General features: G+C 43.4%; 2 protein-coding genes across 2 annotated transcripts in view; both read right to left on the reverse strand.

The window, feature by feature from the left end:
* Positions 1-995: 995 nt before the first annotated feature.
* Positions 996-16,404, reverse strand: TDRD6 (tudor domain containing 6). Its single transcript, XM_019457328.2, has 4 exons — positions 10,173-16,404; positions 7,774-7,898; positions 5,704-5,793; positions 996-1,601 (listed from the first exon to the last, which is right to left on the reverse strand). The coding sequence occupies exons 1-4, from the start codon at positions 16,267-16,269 to the stop codon at positions 1,578-1,580; spliced, it is 6,336 nt and encodes a 2,111-aa protein (XP_019312873.2). The 5' UTR covers positions 16,270-16,404; the 3' UTR covers positions 996-1,577.
* A 4,483-nt stretch (positions 16,405-20,887) lies between these two features.
* SLC25A27 (solute carrier family 25 member 27) overlaps positions 20,888-21,480 on the reverse strand; it is a 31,278-nt gene continuing 30,685 nt past the window's right edge. The window contains exon 9 of the mRNA XM_019457335.2: positions 20,888-21,056. Within this exon, the coding sequence (XP_019312880.1) occupies positions 20,988-21,056 (69 nt within the window). The 3' untranslated portion in view covers positions 20,888-20,987. The remainder of the gene's footprint in view (positions 21,057-21,480) is intronic.

Here is a 21,480-nt window from a genome sequence, read left to right on the forward strand (position 1 = left end):
CTTCCTGTTTCAGTTTTGGTAGTTTACATGTTTCTAGGAATTTATCCATTTCTTCCGGATTGCCCAATTTGTTGGCATATAATTGCTCATAATATTCTCTTATTATTGTTTGTATTTCTGCAGTGTTGGTTGTGATCTCTCCTCTTTCATTCATGATTTTATGTATTTAGGTCCTTTCATTTTTCTTTTTGATAAGTCTGGCTAGGGGCTTGTCAATTTTGTTAATTCTTTCAAAGAAACAGCCCCTAGTTTCGTTGATCTGTTCTGTTTTTTTTTTTTTTTTCTATCATTGATTTCTGCTCTAATCTTTATTATTTTCCTTCTTCTGCTGGTTTTGGATTTTATTTGCAGTTCTTTTTCCAGCTCCTTTAGGTGTAAGGTTAGATTATATGTTTGAGACATTTCTTCCTTCTTTAGGAAGGCCTGGATTGCTATATACTTCCCTCTTATGACTGCCTTTGCTGTGTCCCATATTTCCTTTTTAACTTTAAAAAAATTTTTTTTAACATTTATTTATTTTTTGAGAGACAGAGCATGAGCAGGGGAGGGGCAGAGAGAGAGAGGGAGTCGCAGAATCCAGAGCAGGCTCCAGGCTCTGATCTGTCAGCACAGAGCTTGATGCGGGGCTTGAACTCATGAGCCGTGAGATTATGACCTGAGCTGGAGTCGGACGCTTAACCGACTGAGCTGCCCAGGCACCCCTCCTTTTTATTTTTTTTTAAGTCTATTTATTTATTTATTTATTTATTTATTTATTTATTTATTTTGAGAGAGAGGGAGGGATGGAGGGAGGGAGGGAAAGAGAACAAGTCGGAGAGGGACAGAGAGAGGGAAAGAGAGAATCCCAAGCAGACTCTGCACAATCAGCATAGACCCCAATGTGGGGCTTGATCTCAGGAACTGTGAGATCATGACCTGAGCCAAGACTAAGAATCGCAATCTTAACTGACTGAGCCACCCCAGCGCCCCTCTTTTTTAATAAAATGAGACTACCACACCTTTAAGGAGAAACTTTATTCAAATGTTGTGTCATATTAGAATACTTCCAAAATCAAACAGAATATTAATCAAATGTTAACTAGACTGACAAGACAAAGCTCAGAAACAAAACAAAAATCTGAAGGAGTTATTGCTAACAAAGCCATCCCTGTAAGTAGTATCATATAATATACTTGCCATAAACCTAGCATTTTCTATTTTAATTTAAACACTATATTCAAAAGAAACAGAAATAGGGGTGGGTTGTTTTTTTTTGTTTTTTGTTTTTTTAAATTTGAGTAATGTGTTAGCATATTGTTTAGCAAAATAAATCCACCTAACTGATTAGAAACATAACATATTTAAAGGGAGAAGAAAGATCCCAGATCCATATGTACGGCAAAACCACTGTAAATACATTTCGTAGTGGCCCTGAGATCTATTTTGTTTTCAGTGCATATCAGAGTTTTCAAAAATGACAACTTCTTGTGATCATATGCTCTCGACTTGCTCAAATACTCTGCCGGTCTGGGCAAGATGCCACATGTTTAAGAGCAGTTTCGGACAGATTGGCCACGTCTATGGATCCACAGTTAAATTTATATCACCTCCAGACCCCTTTTCTGGAAAAAAAGAGAGAGAGAGAGAGGAGAGAGAAACCTCAAGTTGAGAAAGAAAAACAAGAAAATTATCTACACAAGTGCTACCACAACAAATTTAATGTCCTTTCAAAATGGTGAGAATTATTCTATGGAGAATTATTCCTACAGAAATGTTTTTTGTCTTTTAGCATTTTGGTTCTCACACTCTACCTATTATCAAAGTTTCTCTAAAATATATAACTGGCATATTTTATATTTTTCTAGAATGATGTTAGTAAAGCTGATAACTGAACAGTCCTTTGTTCTCTTTCACTAGTATGTGTTTTTCAAATAATGGGAAAGCCACCAAGAGTGGATTTCACTCTCAATGTACCTCAGTTCTAAGGACCATGTGCTACTTATGAACAAGATCATGCAATAACCACTAACTTCCAACAAATTGAATCTTATCACGAGATAAACTAAAAACCCAGAAAGAAATTCTGAGAGATCATTTAATATATGAAGGTCACTTGAATGTATGAGCTAGTCAACGCTGAGAAAATTCTTTAAAATCCTTTAAAATATAAATTTATCATATTCACAATTTAACTTTCAAGATTAATTCAACCCACAAACAAATTTTCTATGATATTTCAAGAAATCCTCTTCTTCGTTATTTATTCCCAGATGCACATTTAACATTTTTAGCTAAAAATTTTCTACTACTAACATCCAAGGAAATTGATAAAACATTTTTGTTTGAGGATTCAGAATAATGGTACCTTTAAGGCTTGGCAATCTGTTGATAAAAGCTATTTTCTTTTAAAAACACAAATCCCCTTCAATTGTAGTGCAATCTAATGACACGAAGTAGAGATCTTTCCCCACTGTTTGGAATACAGCCTAACAAAAGGAACCTTTGCATTACCACCAATTCTTTGTTACAGACACAAAATGATTAAAATCAGAAAGGGACCGTAGATAAGCCAGAAAAAAATGGTAAACAATGAAAAACTAAGCCTCTTGAAAGTGTGGCAATCTGATTTTGTAGTGAAGAATCACCCAAGAACATTTTCTATCCTTCCAATACTCATTTCTCTGGAACATCTCTACTGGAGCGTCCCATACCGGAAGTAAAGTAGCCTTTTCCAATTTTCAGCTCCCAATCTCCCACAACTTTGGTGTCTGATGCCTTTCTCAAAGGGCTCCTATGCAAACACATTATCCACGGTGAGCCACAGATCCTTTACTAAAGACTTACTGAAGAGGGGTATTTCTCCTATATTCCTTTCAACAAATAATAGCACTGTGTGTATGCATGAAGTCTATACAGAAATTGATTCATGAGACATATTCTTACAATAAAATGAAATCTCTCACATACAAAAAAAATCCTTAAAAAATGCAATCAGATCACAGTGACTTGACCAAAAAAGTCATGCATAATTTAATACCTCACAATATCCACTTGTAAAGGAAAACCAGCTTATTTGTAGACACATATCTAAGAGTTCCTTCAAATTTGAGGAAAGGATCATTTAATAAATAAAATTAATAACCAAATTTTAAAAAGTAAAGCCTTATCCATAAGTAGCTTCTGTATTTGCTAACTGATGTAAAAGCCAGTTGTGTCTATACTATCTTATGAACACTCTGAGTTGCCTTACATAGTTCTCTATTTGGCAGGCATAGGGTAGTTTATCCAAATAGAATCCCATATGTGTACATCTATGCATTTGGCTGTGGATTCTTGAAAAGTAATGAACGGAAAAGATCAGAATGTAAAAGAAAAACTTTAGTAAATACTTATGCAACCTAAGTGAAGCAAGCTGTTATTTTTGACAAGTAAACAAAAACATGAAATTAATATAAGAAGGCGAAGAAAGATGTTCAGTGGTTTTTCATAGTGGAAAAATTTCAAATGACTTAAATGTGCACCACTACAAGAAATGGTTTAACAAATGACTGACCATTTGTGCCATATAAGATTATGCAACTATGGCCTTCTGGCTGTGGCCAAGATGGAGTAAGTTGACTATAGCCTGCCTCTCTTATACTTGCTACAACTAAAAATTCTGGAAAGTATACAAAAAGTAACCGTGGGCTCTGAAAAGTAAATAGGAACAGGCAGATTGAGGACTGAAGTAAAAACCTGAATAATGACTCATAACAGGGGTGGATTCACAGATGTTTCTTTCCTTCCTTCCTTCCTTCCTTCCTTCCTTCCTTCCTTCCTTCCTTCCTTCCTTCCTTTCTTCCTTCCTCCCTCCCTCCCTTCCTTCCTTCCTTCTTCCTCCTCTCTCCCCTCCCCTCCTTCTTCTCTCCTCTCCTCTTCATTCCTCTCCTCTCCTCTCCTTTCCTTATTTTTTTCCTTCTTTGTCTCTTAGTTTTGACTTGAGCCTGGACCAAATCAGAGCTGCCCAGCCTGTGTGGATGGCAAAACTCTGAGGGAGATCCCTATTTCTAGCCAGCAGATTGGGAAAAGAGGCCCCCTGAATGCTAGAAAGTGACGAATGAATGGGAAATCTCTTCACTATTTTTCTTTTTTACCTTCTGACCCTGTCATGAGAGCAGCCCCAACTGAAAGTCTGAGAGAAGACTCTGACCAGTGGAACGGGAAAAGGGCTGTTTGTTATCTGGAAATGGGGGGTGGGGATTGATTTTTCTTGTTTCTCTCTCTGCTTCACTCCAAAGGCAGGCTCAGTCAAACAGAACTGCATGACAGCAAAGAAGGAAACCTTGAGAGAAACATACTCTCTGTCTAGAGGAGCAAGAAAAAGAGCCCCTAGGAGCTGGATTAAAGAAGATCCTTGAGGGACACCTGGGTGGCTCAGTCAGTTAAGCGCTCAACTTCAGCTCAGGTCATGATCTCACAGTTCTTGAGTTCGAGCCCTGCGTCGGGCTCTGGGTTGACAGCTCAGAGCCTGGAGCCTGCTTCAGATTCTGTGTCTCCCTCTCTCTCTGCCCCTCTCCCATTCACACTCTGTGTCTCTCAAAAATGAATAAACATTAATAATAATAATAATAATAAAAATAAAGAAGATCCTTGAGGCCAGCAAGTGTGGAGGAAATCTCAGAGAGAAAAGGAATTGAAAAATATGAATCCCTGATACTATAAATGAACTGATATAAATCCCAAGGTCAACCCTCAACTATGCATATGCAGAAGAGAATCAACTAAAGATAGCAATCTTTAACAGCCGATCTACTATATAAACTGCTACCTGAGTCCCTGGGAGGCTTGTGCTCTGGGCGGATGCAAACACCAAAGCAAAGTCTCTGAAAACTAAACTGACATTGGAACCCACAAGCAAAGAAGGAGAGACAGAACTTGTGGTATGAACCCAACTGGGTTGACCACCTGCTAAAATAAAGACTTCAATATTTTCTAGAAGATTTTAATAGGATCCAAAGCCTTGCAACATAATGTTCAAAACATTTGGGACATAATCCAAAATTACTCAACATACAAAGAACTAGGAAAAGCTAATCATATTTCAAGGTGATCAGTAGATGGCAAGCCCTGAGGCGACCAGATATTGGAACTATCAGATACATATTTTAAAGTAAAAACGTCAACAAATGTCAAACAGAATAAACTCAAATGCCCAGATATTATAATGGCGTGGGAAATTGAACACAAAATATAAAATATAGAACACAGAACACAAAATATAAAACTATGCAGAATGAAATCAATTATGCACAAAACATTTCGATGACATACGTACATTCCATATAAACAGAAAAATTATGAAATAAAATGAAACCGATCAAGCTCTTTGTCTTAGATGGATGTATTACAGGTGATAGATACTTTGTTTCAAATTTGCCATTTTTCCAGATTTTCTACATCAGATGTATTTTATAAAGATCTCAGACACCAAACAATTTTCATTTTTAAAATCCCCCTCTTCCCCAAATCAAGGTGTAAAACATTAATAACCAGTTTGCCCAAAGAGATGCTTGGCATAAAGTCCAGAATCACTGATTTTGTTATTGCTCCTTTTCATTGTCATTAATTCCAGTATTAGTATTCTTTTTTCTTGATTATTCCCAAACACAAGGGCTTTGGAAATAGTTTAAACTACCTTTCAAAATGAAACACAATGCTTTCACTAATTAGTATTTATATCCATACCTCAGATGGACTCTTATCTAATTTGGGTATGCCATTCCAGACATTCTCAGGGTTCACTATCTCCTCCATACCATTTGAAAGGTTCAGAACCTACAAGAGAAAAAAGGTATTTAATAAAACTTGGTAGTTTCCAAAAACTGTAACTGATTTATGGACCATGGCAATCCTTCTTCAACTGAAATACCTCAAAAGGCAATGAAAATAATTTTATTAAACTTCAACTTTACGCTTTTAACTCTATGGAACTTCTGGTCAAAAAACATATTGAGTATGCCTAGATATCAAAGGTAGCTAAAAATGAGATCTTAAGAAGCTCAACATTTTGTGGAGAAACAGATCTCTAAGCAGATCATTACATCGTAGTAAGTACAGACCTCTGTAGCAGGAGAAACGGGAATATAATATAGGTATAAAGTTTTTGGTGTGTGGGGAGGGTCAAGAGATGGAGAGATTTAGAAATAATGCTAGTGAATGCTCCCTGGAAGAGGCAATGCAAAACGAAAATGAAGACGCAATGAAAATCTTCCAAAAATAAGTGAAAATCGGGGCACTCACGTGGATCAGTTGGCGAGAGTCTGGTTCTTGATTTCAGCTCAGGCCATGATTCCAGGATCATGGGATTAAGCCCTGCATTGGGCTCCTCGCTGAGCACAGAGCCTGTTTAAGATTCATTCTCTCTCTCCCTCTGTCCCTCTCTCCTGCTCACACTCTCTCCTCTCTCAAAAAAATAAAAATATTGCAACTACGTGGATGGAACTGGAGGGTATGATGCTAAGTGAAATTAGTCAGTCAGAGAAAGACAAAAATCATAGGACTTCACTCATATGAGGACTCTAAGAGACAAAACAGAGGAACATAAGGGAAGGGAAACAAAAATAAGGTAAAAACAGGGAGGGGGACAAAACAGAAGAGACTCATAAATACGGAGAACCAGCTGAGGGTTACGGGAGGGGTGTGGGAGGGGGGATGGGCTAAATGGCTAAGGGGCACTAAGGAATCTACTCCTGAAATCATTGTTGCACTAGATGCTAACTAATTTGGATGTAAAATTAAAAAAAAAACAAAAAAAAACAATAGTGGAAATTAGGTGTCTTTGTACTATCTTCATGATTTTTCTGTAACCTAAAACTCTTCCAAAAATAAGGCCTATCTAAAAATAAAATAATAACAAAATAAAAATAAAAGTGAAAATGAGCCAGTGTGGGAGGGGGATAGAATACAAGTGACTGGATCTGCATTATGAAATATATTGAAGAAGCCCTGGGGAATGATATATATAAGAGAAAGCAAGCAATTTGGTGCCCATCCAATATAAGTTACAAAACACAAAGGAGTGAACCTAAGACTGGAGAAGAATACGGACACTCAGCCCTAGAAGACCTCAGGTCCCCTAGAGGACCATGCCATGTTAGTGAGCATGGCTTGGCTTTTCTATCCTAGACCAGTGGCTCTCAAATTTTAATGGTAAGAGAATGCTCATTCCTGGTCCTACCCCCAGAAATTCTGTAGTAGCCAGCCAGGGCAAGGTGCAGGAATCTACAGCTTAAGAAACCCACCAGGTGATTCTGACACAGGTGGTTTTTTGGGACCACAGGAGAAACTCAATCAACTGGACGTCCCCAAGAAGTTTTACACACAGGAATCCTGCCGTCAGATTTGCATCTGACAAGTGTCACACTGGTAGTGTAGAGACTCAGCTGAAGGAACACTAGAAGAAGTAAACCAAAATAGGTTAATAGAGTAATCCACTTGTAAAATAAGGGACTTCACACCAAGGCAGTGACAGTAGGTGTAACAAGTTTTAACTAAGTGATAAGAAGTGGAAAGTGTGACTGATAGGATTTGGTGACTGATAGGATTTCAGAGGCAAGGGAGATACAAGAGTCGGGGATGATTTCTTGCCAGGATGCTTACATCTGACCTTCGAGATGAGTTCTGCACTGCACCAAATTTTTAAGGGGAATGATCAGGTAAACGTCTGTTCAAGTGCATTTTCTAGTCTGGTAAAGTTGGCTAAAATTTCCTCAACAGTCAGTATCCTTTGAGATAAAGTGCTTCCATTTCACTTACCCTTGTGCCTTCTTCACCTATTTCCAGAATCTCACATTTAGACCATGTGTTTCTTAGACTTGACCACACAACACACTTGGATCCAACAGCAAATCCTTCCAGAGTGTAGGTCTTCTCTGCGTGAGCTGCCAAATTGAATAAAGACTCAGTGTGTACCTCTTAATCCCTTGATGTTAAATACACAAGCAAAGCATTTTCTTATCTGCATTGACTATTCCTATATAATCAAGGTCATGGATGGTCTCAGTCTGTATCTTTTCCTGGATTTTATTTTAAATTCTTCCAGGGCCCTTTCCCAATAAAATTCCTTATCGCTTTCTTCAAAAAATACCAGCATGATGTGATGCGTCTTTTAAGAATATGAATCTGGGGGCGCCTGGGTGGCTCAGTTGGTTGGGCGTCCAACTTCGGCTCAGGTCATGATCTCAGCGCTTGTGAGTTCGAGCCCCGCGTCGGGCTCTGTGCCGACAGCTCAGAGCCTGGAGCCTGCTCTGGATTCTGTGTCCCTCTCTCTCTCTGCCCCTCCCTCGCTTATGCTCTGTCTCTCTCTCTTTCTCAAAAAAAAGTAAAACATTAAAAAAAAAAAAGAATATGAATCTGATTCCTGACTTCGAAACTTACTGTTGGCAGCTGGTTATTGTTGCCACATGCGATGTGGTCTATGGTTACAACAGCTGTTTCTGAAGCAGCATATTACAAATTGGTAGACATTCGTATCACAGAGCTATTACTTATTATTAATAAAATGTGGCAAGGGGGACTAAAAACCTAGGGTAATATTTAAATGAATTGTAGTACAGCCACTGAATGGAATCCTAGAGAGTTAAAATATTTTGAAAACATGTTTAAGGGATTAAAATGCAGGATTTGACACTATGATAATATGATTTCTTTTTTTTTTTTTTTTAACGTTTATTTATTTTTGAGACAGAGAGAGACAGAGCATGAACAGGGGAGGGGCAGAGAGAGAGAGAGACACAGAATCCGAAACAGGTTCCAGGCTCTGAGCTGTTAGCACAGAGCCCGACGCGGGGCTCGAACTCACAAGCGCTGAGATCATGACCTGAGCCAAAGTCAGATGCTTAACCGACCAAGCCACCCAGGCGCCCCAATAATGTGATTTCTATTTAGTTCTTTAAACTGTATGTAAATAGACACAGGATGAAAGACAAAAGGAAAGAAGTGCACTGCAGTTTTAATAGTGGCAGGCTTATGGTGATATGGGAGATTTTCATTCTCCCTAGACTACTGTTTTCTCTATTTTGTACGATGGCTCAAATTTAATAATCTAAAAATTGACATATGGGGCACCTGGCTCGGTCGGTTCAGCGTCCGACCCTTGATTTCGGCTCAGCTCATGATCCTAGGGTCTTGGGATCGAGCTCTGTGCTGAGCATGGAGACCATCTAAGATTCTCTCTCTCTCCCCACCTCTGCCCACCCTCCCCCCACCCCCCAGGACACATTCTCTCTCTCAGATAAAAATAATAATAATAATAATGATAATAAGTAAAAATTGACATATAAGAAGTCTAACATTGATTATTTCCCAAACCCTAAAAGTTAGGCATTTCGTGTAACTTTGTTTTGTTTGTTTGTTTGCTTGCTTGTTTAATTTAGAGTGTGAGAATCTTAAACACACTCCATGCTCAGCGCGGAGCCAGACGTGGGGCTCAGTCCCACGACTCTGGGATCACGACCTGAGCCCAAATCAAGAGTTGGATGCTCAGCCAATTGAGCCACCCAGGGGCCCCCATTTCATGTAACTTTTAAATCTTATTAAGTAGAAAGAAAACGGCAATACATGTAGCTTACTTAAAAAGTTCATAATAAAATTTCTCCAATATTTACTCATGGCCGGTCTCTTGCTTGGTTACTATAAGCTCCCCAAATCTAGTGTTTGTTTAGGGGTTTCGAAATAAATGACAAGGTGTATGCATGAAACAAAATGGTTAAATTTGAAAACTCTGCAAAAATGATCCCTATCATCAATTCACGCCTACAGTAGTGCTTAGCAAAGGAACAACATGTTTTTTTAAGACTTACCAAAAAACGGAACTTTTGATTTTAAAGATTATTTGCTTACATTTGAAACCTGATTACTTTTTGGAAACACTGATTCTAAGCATTTTATTCTTAAACACAAAATTAATAATTTAGCAGCATTTCATCCAGCCTACAAGGTATGGTTCTACATTGATTTCGCAACTTCATCTCCCCACACTTAAAATGCTCGTCATGAAATCCAAATCTGATTCTCTTTTCAGGTTTTAATCTTTTCCCCAAAAAATTAATTAAGAAGAAAACAAGGCAAAAAGTAAATAAGAATTATTGTCTTGAAGACAAGTAGGTATTTTTTGAAAAACACTAAGTTAAGTAAAAGTAGAAGAAATTACATACCTGAGACATGATCTTGTAAAGCATTATTGCGCTTCCTTCCGTCTCTGGATTCTTCTTCGGAGAACAGAGTCAGTGGTGAAATGGCATCTCTGCTTTTGTACTCTGTAAATTCTTCTTTATATATGTTCATTTCAATTTGCCTGTTGGGATCACAATTCCTTCCGTGTAGGTGCAAGGGTAACCTAGGCTGGTCGTCAAAACATTCCATATAACTTGACTTCCTTGTGTCCTCAGCGCACATGGGGTCTTGGGCTCTCTGACCAACTGGTAGAGACAAAGGGTTTATTTTGTCGTCTAAACACAGCTGGGCTGTGGGTAATTCTAGTTCCGGCTGTTTCTCAGATTCACAGTTGAGGGGAAGCTGCACTGTAAACGGATGCAGGGTGGCTTCTGTGTCACAGCCTTGGGGGAGGGGCACAAGTGGAGGCACCCGGCCTGGCTCTTTTTCTTCATCCCCGACTAGAGAATGCTGTAACTCAATGGACTCCAGCTCCAGGAACTCTTTTGATTCATCATCGGGAGAAAGTGGCACCTCAAGTGAGTTCAGTTCTAATATCTCCTTTGTTTCACTAGCCTGCAGTGGTAGTAACGTGTTAAATCCTGTCATGAGGTGTTTATCATCAAACTTTGCTTCGTCGACCAGACGGCACTCTCTTTTACCTTCCAGTACCTCGACGCCAATTTTATCTTTGCATGGGTTTTCGAAAGCTTCAAAAAGGTTGTCAGTGTCAGGGTCATAGAACTTAGTTGGTTTGGCTTCAGTGATGTTTAAATCTTTTTCAGTTCTTTCAGAGAGCTCATCTGTCTGTGACTCGACATATAGGGCTTTCTCTTGTCCAGCTTTACTACTTGGTTTCTTAAATCCAACCTCAGGACTGAGGGACCCCAGAGCTCCCTTTATCTCCGGGTCATGTTTTTCATAGGGCAGATCACTGTTACTGATGCCAATCTTAGAATATTTCTTCATCTTCTGGTTAATACTTTCGCCTTTGCTTTTCAAGTCAACGATTGCTAAAGGGATATTACAAACATCCCTTTTGATTTCTAATATTGTTATCTCCAACACATCTTCTGTTACTATTTCATAAAAATAGTCATTTCCCTCTTGAGGGCACGCACCTTCTGAAATATTAAATCCTGAGAGGCAACATGGAAAGGCTTGCATGGGAACCACCAAGAGTTCAGAAGGGATATTCCAGAGTGCTTTGGGGTCCACGCAGTCTTCGACGTTTCCAAAGTCCACAAGCCTGACAGATACCAGATAATCATCACAAATATTGGTGATAAGTGCCCTGTAATAATGCCCATCTTCTCTATATCTCACTATGCAAGGATCTCCGATATGAGGGCATGGCACACAACTCCTCCAAGCCGTTACTTGTTCTCCAGCGGTTTGTACTTCTGCTTCTAAAAACTGAAGTTTCTCGGTATCAGCAAACTGACACCAAAAATATTCAGGTCCATCTATCACCGTGGCGTATGCTCTTATCATCTTCATATTTGGGTTGTACCAGTTAAGAAACAGTGAAGTGCCAATGTCTGTTTTGTGGACAGACTTTGAACAGGCACCTTTAGTGATTTGGTCAGAAAGTCCTACTTGAGATTTTTCACTGAAAGCATATCTGCTAATCATGTCTTCTGCTATGATCCCATGTTCATCAGCAAGAATAACTTCCCATCTGTCTTGGAACTGAACAAATTCACATCTTATTTGAACCTCGTCTGTCCTTCGGGAAAAGTAACGCGTCACTGCCTTACAGTTTAAAATCTCAGGAGCCCAAAGTCCTCTCAAGGAGCAGTGAATGCACAGGGCTGGTACCAGTGCGTTAAGAAGGTCCAGCTTACCTATCTTGTTAGTATGGACCACAGAAACATTGCCATAATCTATAAACTGTACACACAGAAGGTCATTGGGTTGTTGTTCCCTGACCACAGCCCGATACCACAAACTGTCTTCTGGAAAAATGGCACATGTTACATCTCCTCTCTGCAAAGGTGGACCTGAATAAAATTCTGGCCTGGTCCTAACATCGTTTAATCTCTCTGAAAGACTAGTGATTTCAGCTTCGTCATCTGTTAGTTGAACATAAAAGTCTGAAAGGTCATTTATGTGGGAAACATACACCACTGTTTTAAAGCCAGGCATTATAATCTTCTGAGGGAGCTCAGAAAATTTTAGAGGCAAATCTTTGTTACACGGATCTCCTATGTTTCTCTCTGAAAGGGTAGCTTCTAGTCTTGTGGCTTTCAAAGGCGACTCAGCAAAACTTTCTTCTTTCTTCTCGGCTGTGAAGGGACACATTTGATTATCTTTATTTCCCACGGAGTCCTGATACTGAGTGACGAAGTTTGTCTTGGTCAAACTTCGTAAAAGCTTGGGTTCCCTACATGCTGGGCTGGTCTTAGATTTGTGTGGTTCTCCCAAGATCTCCATGCTACATAATGCAGAGTTCTCTACTGATCTACTTGAATACTCCGTAGGTGACAACTTGAGATTTTCCTTCTTTACTTCAAGAGTTTCTGTCGCGGTGAGGAGATCTTTGCTTTCTTCTTTTTTTCTTGTCCCACCCTTGTAGCCAAGTAACCCTAACTTCTCATTGATATTAGCGTTGATTTGGATACTGTCGTCATAGAGTTCTATAATCAGTCTCCCATCTGGATCTTTTGCCACCACCAAAGCCTTCAATGACTTATCTAAAACAGTCTCCTGGAACCATGTTGTAATTTCGTCTGGTATGTGAGCGGGTATGTCAGACAATGAACACTTAACAGCTTGCATGGGCAGAAGTAAGACATCATACGCATCCTTAGGTAGCGGAAGCAGATCATCGCTGGTTACCACATGTATATTTCCAAAATCAACAAAAAAGACTTTCTTTGGTTCTTTTCCTATTGTCATCCCCCTATACCAGTTTCCATCAGTGTACCTGGCAAGGCACAAGGTTCCAGGGGTCAAGGGGGATGTTTTTAAATTCGGCAAAACTTTACTCAATTGTGTAATATTACAGGACAACTGTTCTAAAATATTTGCGTTTCTTCCCAGTTGGCAATAAAATGTCCAAGGGTCATCCACATGCGTTATATACACCAATTCTTCACTTCCAATTTTCATCTCGTGTGTCGAATAGTAGTAAGAATGTAGCTGAACGGAGGACTCCAGGGGCTTCTGAAGTTTCACTGGCCTTGCAAGTCTCTTTTCTACCAAAAAGTGGCAGGCACTCTGAAACGGTGTTAGCAAATCCACTATGTTAAACAGCTCTTCGTCATGCGCTGAAGCCAAAGCAAATACTGTGCATTTCAACTCGAGATTGTCTTCCCATGCGTTGTCTACAAATTCCCTAAAAGCTTGGATTGCCTTTTCATTCCAAGCAAAAGGATTTTGACCCGTTGGTTGAATTAAATTATAAAGACTGCACCGAAAAGCCTGAGCCTTAACCTTGAGAAACTCTTCACTAATTGAGCAAATATTCTTCACAGCTACCACATCTTCGTCTCCATAATCTACAAACATTACTCTGACGCGCTGTGAAGATTGTGCCCCGCGGATCACAGCTCTGGACCATTTTCCATTTACCGTGCGTTTTGCCAGACAAGCGGGGGCGGTCCCCTGGTAAGGAGCAGCTGTATTCTCGCAGTAGTCCTGGATATCACACATCAAAGTTTTAAAGTCTTGAATGTTCCTGGTCAGCTGGCACCAGAAGTAGCCAGGGTTTTCAACAGAAGACACTTTGACTCCTACTGTACTTCCGACTCTCACCTCTCCTTTACAAGAAGAGTCTGGCGTAATTTCCAGGAAGTTCTGCACTAGAGGAGAATAAACAGATACTCTTTTTTCTTTCTCCTGCACCACTAGTCCAGCTGGGGTATCTGCAGCGACTGGTGGATCAGTCAAAATTTCTGCAACAGAGCTAGTTGTGTTGTCTCTCTGGGCCTTCTGTTCTACGTCTCCCCTCTTGGCAGGAGAGATTTTGTTATTCTTGGCAGTAAAATGGTTTGAAACATGCCCTGGAGAATGGGCACTTACGGGAATGTTCTCCTGTGTTTCAAATTCCTGATACTTTGCATATCCGGCTTGAGCCATTACCTTACTAATGTTTTCTTCCCCTGTTCTTGATTCATCAAGAATCTCAATAACATATTGCTTATCCTGCTTATCAAGGACATGGATAACCAATTCTTTGTGGAGCACAGTCTTTTTGAAAAAGGAAACTGCCTCCTGGCTCCAGCTTTTCCCCAAAGGCCAAATATCGGCCAGCGTGCACCTCAGAGCCAACACTGGCAGTCGTCTAAACTGAGGAAGCAGCATCCTCACGTCGTACCAATCCACATTTTCCAAACTGCCCCGGTCAACTAGGAATACGGCCACACTCTTGTCATCTAATCTGGTGACCATGGCCCGATAATAGCCGTTCTCTTTCCATTTGACACAGCAAAGGTCATCGGGTTTGGGTTTCAACACCACCCCCTCCAGCTTACTGGCTGAGGAATAGAACCTGCACATCCTCCTCATCAGCTTGCTGAAGGTGCCGTTGTGCTTCCTCAACCTAATCCAAAACTCGGACGGATTTTTAACAAACTCTACCTGGGCATCATAGAAGGCGTTTATCTTCAACCTGGTAGATCTTAAGGCCGGGAGTGGAATCTCTTCATCCGCTTCTTCAGCAGGAGACTGAGACTGAAGAGCTGTGGCTTGTCCCTTCTCCTCTTCCTCCTCTTCTTCCCCTTCCTCCTCCTCCTCCTCCCTTCCCTGGCTCTGCAGGAATTGGTCCGCCAGGCAACAGGACTGTAGCCCGAATACACAGTTCAGGTTGGTCCCATCTTCTCCATACAGAGTGACATAATACACGTGCTCAAAGGAACAGTAAAATTCAATCTTGGCATTCACCGCCTGGCCCAGTATCAGTGTCTTCAGGTCACCCACCTGTGACCGAGACCAGCCTCTCCCACCGTCCCAGAGCCCATACAAGGCACAGGGGTAGGTCACCACGGGCATTCGAAAATACTCGGGCAGCAAGTAGCGGAGACTGCTGCAGCTCACTAACTCCTTCCTTCCATAGTCTACGTGGAGCACCTGGGCACAGCGCTGGGGCCGAAACGTCTCCAGCAAGAGCGCTCTGTACCAATGTCCGTCCAACCCACAGGAGGCACACGGAGAGCCAGGCTTGTCTGGGCTCTCCTCCCTCTCCTCCCGGGTGGCACTGGTAGAGTTCTCATCCCCCGTCCCCGTGGAACCCCAGTATATCTGGGCCATGCTCTCGGACAGGCGGTGGATCTCCTGCGAGAGGCTCCGGAGCTGGCAGTGAATGCGGTGGGGGTGGCACACCTGGGTCACCACCACCGGCTCCGTCACGCCCAGCTGCAGCTGCGGGTAGAAATAGTCCAGGCCAGGGTGCTCCTGCTTCGGAGGGACTCGCGGGAGGACCCGGGCCCCCGAGCCTAGGCCGGCAGCGGCCGCCTTCACGTAGCGCTTGAGCAGCGAGCGGAAGAGGCTGTCGGGCACCTGCCGCGCCAGGCTGAGCTCCTGCATCTGCTGCGACAGCCCGGGCACCTCCAGAAGGACCAGGCGATGGAGCAGCAGCACGTCCAGCACGCGCCCGTGCACCTGCCCGCCCTGCAGGCTGCTGAGGAAGTCCACGGCGCCGGGCGGCCAGTGCTGGGGCTCGCCCCCGCCCGCGCCGCCGCTGCCCGCCGGCACCAGGCCGGCCAGCACGCAGCCCAGCACCTCGGAGGGCAGGTGGAAGAACTCGCTGCGCCCCGGCGCCAGGGAGCCCGCGTCCGCCGTGACGGTGCGGCCCTCGTCGAGCAGGAAGACGCGGCTCTCCTGCGCCTGCTGGCTGACCACACGGCAGCGGTGCCATACGAGCCCCACCTGCACCAGGCACAGCTCGCCTGGAGAGGCCGTGGCGCTGCCCGGCGCCCACGGGAGGCGCGTGGCCGCCGCTTCCTGAATCTCCCGGTTCAGGCGCAAGTACTCCTCCCGCCGCTCGCCCACCAGCCCCCAGAGCTGCACGGGGATCACCTCAGGGCGCACGTCCACGAACGACACCCGCAGGACCAGCGAGGTCCCCGGGGTGGGCAGCCCGGGCGTCGAGGACATCTCCGCGGCGCGGTTCCGCGCTGGCGCACCCAACCGCCAGGCCCGCCAGCGCCCCCGCACCCGTGCCGCTGGAGGGACGGCCCCACGGCCCCAGGCTCCCGGCACAGAGGGACCGGGAAGGACGCCCGGCGAGGCGCCCCCACGGCGAGATCCCCGACGCCGGATCTCCGGGACTCGCGCCGACTGGTAAGACCGGTGGCGGGACCAACCGCCGCGGTCGCGCCGCGCAGGCATTTGCAGCGCGCGGCGCCCCACTTCCGGGCGCGGGAGGCCGGCCGGGCCCGCGGGCGCGGCGCGGCGCGGAGGAGCTGGGCCCCGGCGCGGCGCGGGGCGAGGCCTGCGGGTTTGCCGAAGGGGCTGGGAGGGCTGTTCCCGGGGCCACGCGGTGGCGGGGTCGCGATCCAACCTACTTCTCGAAAGAGCGCCTTCCGTCGCGGAGGGCGCAGTGGGCGGGCCTGGCGGAGGGCGGGGTGGGGGTGGGGGGCGACACCGAAGGGGGGCTGGCTCTTGGCCGTCCACCTAGTGCTGCTGGAGCCCCGTGTGCCCATGCTAGGCTCCGAAGGAACGGGAGGAGACCTGGGGGCGCCGAGGGCACGTGCCTGGGCGTTAGGGCCTAACGCTCAGAGGGCCCGGGGCTCAAGGGCGGAGGCCGACCGGGATGCCCCTGCGTCCCGCGGGCGGGGTGCTTGCGTGCGGCCCATTCCCCATTCGGTGTTGTGACGTTGAGCAAGTTGCTTACCCTCTTCTTGAACCTGTTTAGTAGCTTGAATTGATGAAGTTGTTAAGAGGGTTACAATAAAGTATGAATGTATTTGGAGACTGTTACATCTTCCCCACAGCTACTGGGCTTGACTTGCTCTGCTTTTTTGGCCTAATTCCGGCTTCTCGGTTTTGCAGGCATTTATTCTTTTAGTCACAGGGCTAGCGCAGAACCGGACTTAACAAAAGGAGGTCTAGAGGAACGGAAGAAACACGGCTTGGTATCTTGCTGTATCTACTACGGCAGGGGACCTCTTGGCTGTCCTCTTGTTCTGTTCCCTCATTGAAATCTTAGCAAGGTAACCCTTAGAAGACTGCAGGGGGAGGGAGTGGAAGGGGAAAGTGCAGGGTGGTGGTGGTCGGGGGGACTGTGAGTAGCTCCCAGACATATGCCTAGAATAGATTTTTGTTCATTCGCAAAGCCAGTCATGTTCGTGGGAGTTTCTCGTGTCACTCCTTCACATTTTGAAATATCATCAAGGGGCGCCTGGGTGGCTCAGTCGGTTAAGGGTGGGTCTTCACCCAGGTCATGATCTCACGGTTTGTGGGTTCTCCGGTCCCTCCCAGCTGTGTGCTGACAGCTCAGAGCCTGCGCCTGCTTCAGATTCTGTGCTTCTCTCTCTCTCTCTCTCTCTCTCTCTCTCTCTCTCTCTCTCTGCCCCTCCCCTGCTCTCTCTCTCTCTATTTCAAAAAATAAGCATGAAAAAAATTAAAACAAGAAAAAAGAAAAAGAAATACCATCAAATACAATGTAAATAAAATCAAGACAGTTCTTAATATAATCCTGGGCTATTAAATCTCAGCGTTTTCAATCTATCCAGGTTAGAAGTAACCTCCTTCTGCCGAAACCTCCCATGCTTACTTCTTTCAAGTTTTTTTTTTTTTTAATATTTATTTTTTTAAAGTAAGCTCTAGGTGGGGCTTCAACTCATATCCCTGGGATCAAGAGGCACATGCTCTAGGGAATGAGCATCCCCTCAGTCTGAGGGGACTAGAGACTGAGTATCCCCCAGCCTTCTCCCCCCATACTTTTTAATGGCACTTTCACATTGTGTTGCCGTTGGCTTTGAGCACTTTGGCATCCCGCCAACTTAAACAATCCTTGTGGCAATAAATGTTGGTTGCATTCCTGGGACCTAACATGGGGCTGACACAGTAAGTACTTGCTGGATGAATAAATACAAGAATCATTTGGTTTCTTTAAGAAGTTAGATTTTTATCTGATAAACTCATCCTTGACAATTCAGTTTCGGTTTCCAATTTTTCTGTAATGTTTTATATTCATGACGGAAGAAAAACATTTGATTTAAAAACATCTAGCAAGATCTAGGGGTACCTGGGTGGTTCAGTCGGTTAAGCTTCTGACTTCGGCTCAGGTCATGATCTCCCGGTTTGTGGTTCCAGCCCCACGTCAGGCTCTGTGCTGACAGCTCAGAGCCTGGAGCCTGTTTCAGATTCTGTGTCTCTGTCCCTCTGCCCCTGCCCCCGCGTGTGCTCTGTCTCTCTCTCCTTCTCAAAAATAAACGTTAAAAAAATATAGCAAGATGTAGCTCAAATGTCTCTTCTTCGTGACTCTACTATTCACCCAGGCAGAACTGGCTAGCCCCCCGCCCCCTCTGTTACATTTAGTTTTTGTGACATATGATGTCACACCATGCAATTGTTTACTATTTCTTTTTACCCGGGTATGAACTTCTTAAAGGCAAGAACTCCTCTCATTTTTTATATTCTCAGGGCCTAGCACAGTACTGGACTTTTAGTCAGCATGCAATAAATGTTGAACAAGAGAATAAGCAGATTATCTGGCACTGTGTCCTTTATGGTGGAAGGAAGGAGTTCATTATAAAATGGTCTTATTATCATCTGGAATTGTTTGATCATCCCACGGAATAATGGAGGTTTCAATTCTCTGTTTCAGCTCAAGCAGTATAACCAAACCCTTACAGAGAGCACAGGGCTGTAGATAGAGGAAATGACTTCTGTCTTCTGTTGAACTTGTCTCCTAACCTCCTTTCCATGGCTCAGTGCCTTGACTCCTGAATGTCAGGGCATATCATGTGGCTATAATGGGCTGAGAACCTGTTCCTCCCATCCTCCCAGATGTTCCCAATGTCCCCCCTCTTCTGTGTCTGGGGGAGGTAGCTTTATTTGCCCTGCATTGCTCTGCTGCTGGACAGGGAGCTTAAAAAATCAGACCACTGTGCCGTGAGGATTAAGCTCCTGCTACCACCGTCCATCTCCAGAACGTCTTCCTCATCCCAAACTCTGTAGCCATTAAACACAGACTTCTCATTCTCTCCCATTCCAGCCCATTAGTAACCACGATTCTCCTTTCTATGAATTCGGTTACCCCGGGTTATCTCCCATAAGTAGGATCATACGGTCTGTGTCCGTTTCTGCCTGGCTTACTTCACTCGGCACCACGTTTTCAAGATTCATCCGTGTTGCAGCATGTCTCAGAATTCCCCTGCTTTTTAAGGTGGAGTAATATTACATTGTGTGTGTGCGCGTGCGCGCACACACACGCACACACACACGCACACACACACACACACACACACACACACACACACCACATTTTGTTTATCCCTTCATACATCGTCTGTCAGCAGACATTTGGGTTTCCACCTTTTGGCTCTGTGAAAAATGCTGCTATGGACATTGGTGTGCAAGTAGCTGTTCAAGTCCCTGATTTCAATTCTTTGGGGTAGGGACCTAGACCCGGATTGCTGGGTCATACGATAATGCCATGTTCAGTTTTTTTTTGAGGAACCTCTACACTGTTTTGTATAGTTTTACATTCTCATCAGCCACGTTTCCCCACGTTCTCACCAGCACTTGGTATTTTCTGTTGTTGTTTTTAACAGCCATCCTCATGGGTATGAAGTGGTACTCATGAATTTTGCACCTATGTTCATAAAAGACGTTGGTCTGTAGTGGTCTTTTTTATAAACAGATTTAAGCATTTGGGACAATAAAAAAAAAAAAAAAGTCAGGGCTGTCCTGAGGTTTCTTGGTTGTGTTGGTGAGTTTCTAGTGCCACAGAGAATCCTGGAGCAGGACCAGATTTTAAAGGACAGGGAGGAAGGATGTGTACAAAAAGTACTGTTGTAATATTGGGAAAGTTCAGCTCACAAGGACTGTGGCCCTCCTGGAGGAGGTATATAGTTGGCAGCTGAGGGAACATGATTGAAACTTGAGAACGAGTAAGAACCAGGAAGACAGATGATGGGAGCATCTGCCATTTATTGAGTAATGGTAAATGTTCACGAATTCCCAGCCTACGTGTAGTAGCTGGAGTCACAGAACTGCAGGACTCTCCCGAGAGACAGAGAGAGTGACAGTTGGCAAGAGGGCCAAGAACAGAACCCCGAAGAACCAAAATTTAAGTACTGTGCAGCAAAGAAATAGCCAATAGAGACTGCAAAATAGGAAGCAGCAGGAGGGAATAGTATTTTGAAATCAAAGTAAAATATGGTATTTAAAAAGGAGAGCTGATTCTCCAATGTTTCAAGGAATTCCAGTGTTATTTTCCCCTTCGATCCTCAGCCAGTGATCATGTCCATCACTGTAATTTATTAGATATCCTTTCTAGTCCCAGCAGAACCGAGTTAATAGGAAAACTGGGTCAATGGCAGAGTTGGATTTATTATAAATTAACAAGCTTGTAGTGACAAGGTATGAGCATCCTTTTTGCTAATATTTCAAAGCTGACATCTAAATTAAGCCTGTTTTTATTTCAGTTGTGAAAAGTACAGATTAAGACTTAAAAATCATCTCTAAATTTATTATCATCATTTAAAAATAACACCAGGGCAAAGCCGCACCAGGACACAACAAAACCTTTTACAACCCATCAGGCGTTTTTAAAACATTTATTTTAAAAATCAGAATAAGGCGCTATATTTACTCACATATATTCCTGTTTGTTACCAGATATTTTCAGCAAACAGACATCTTTAAGCCTCTTCATCTGCTTTTATCAAACCTTCAAAGTGGCTCCTGCTGCTGTTGACAATCACAGCAGCCTGTTGGGGGTAAAGTATGGGGAGAGAAAAATAATCACGTATTCCTCAAAATTCAGAAATAATAAAACACTTGAGCGGGTAAATGTGCATTTGTATGGCACCAACGAAGGCCAAAATAGTGATGTAATTTCCATACACACTCTAAAATGAATAATATAAACTTGTCCCATTATTAACTATTAACTCACCAAATACTTTGTGTTAAACCCTAGAGTTTTGTGGAATAGCTATTAAACTGATGACTACTTTGTAAACATTGTAATAATTACGTACGTTCAAAAACACACGATCTTTTGAAAATGCAGCTAAACAGTTAGTTTGGTGAAGAATCTCATGAAATCAAGTGTTACTGACCCAACACAATTATTCTGAAGGTAGGAGGAAAACAACACATGAGTTTTTATGGATATAAGGTCTTTAGAAT

Source organism: Panthera pardus, unplaced genomic scaffold, assembly GCF_024362965.1.
Source record: "Panthera pardus isolate Hobbes unplaced genomic scaffold, ASM2436296v1 HiC_scaffold_17, whole genome shotgun sequence".
Classification (NCBI taxonomy): domain Eukaryota; kingdom Metazoa; phylum Chordata; class Mammalia; order Carnivora; family Felidae; genus Panthera; species Panthera pardus.

What these genes read in the sequence shown, in the direction of transcription:
- TDRD6 (XM_019457328.2), bottom strand. Translation starts at nt 16,269, where the DNA reads ATGTCCTCGACGCCCGGGCTGCCCACCCCGGGGACCTCGCTGGTCCTG. An exon ending in TTTACAAGATCATGTCTCAG is followed by an intron (nt 7,899 to 10,172) that starts GTATGTAATTTC and finishes TCAATTTGGCAG; the next exon opens with CTCACGCAGAGAAGACCTAC. An exon ending in TAGGTGAAGAAGGCACAAGG is followed by an intron (nt 5,794 to 7,773) that starts GTAAGTGAAATG and finishes TTTCTCTTGTAG; the next exon opens with GTTCTGAACCTTTCAAATGG.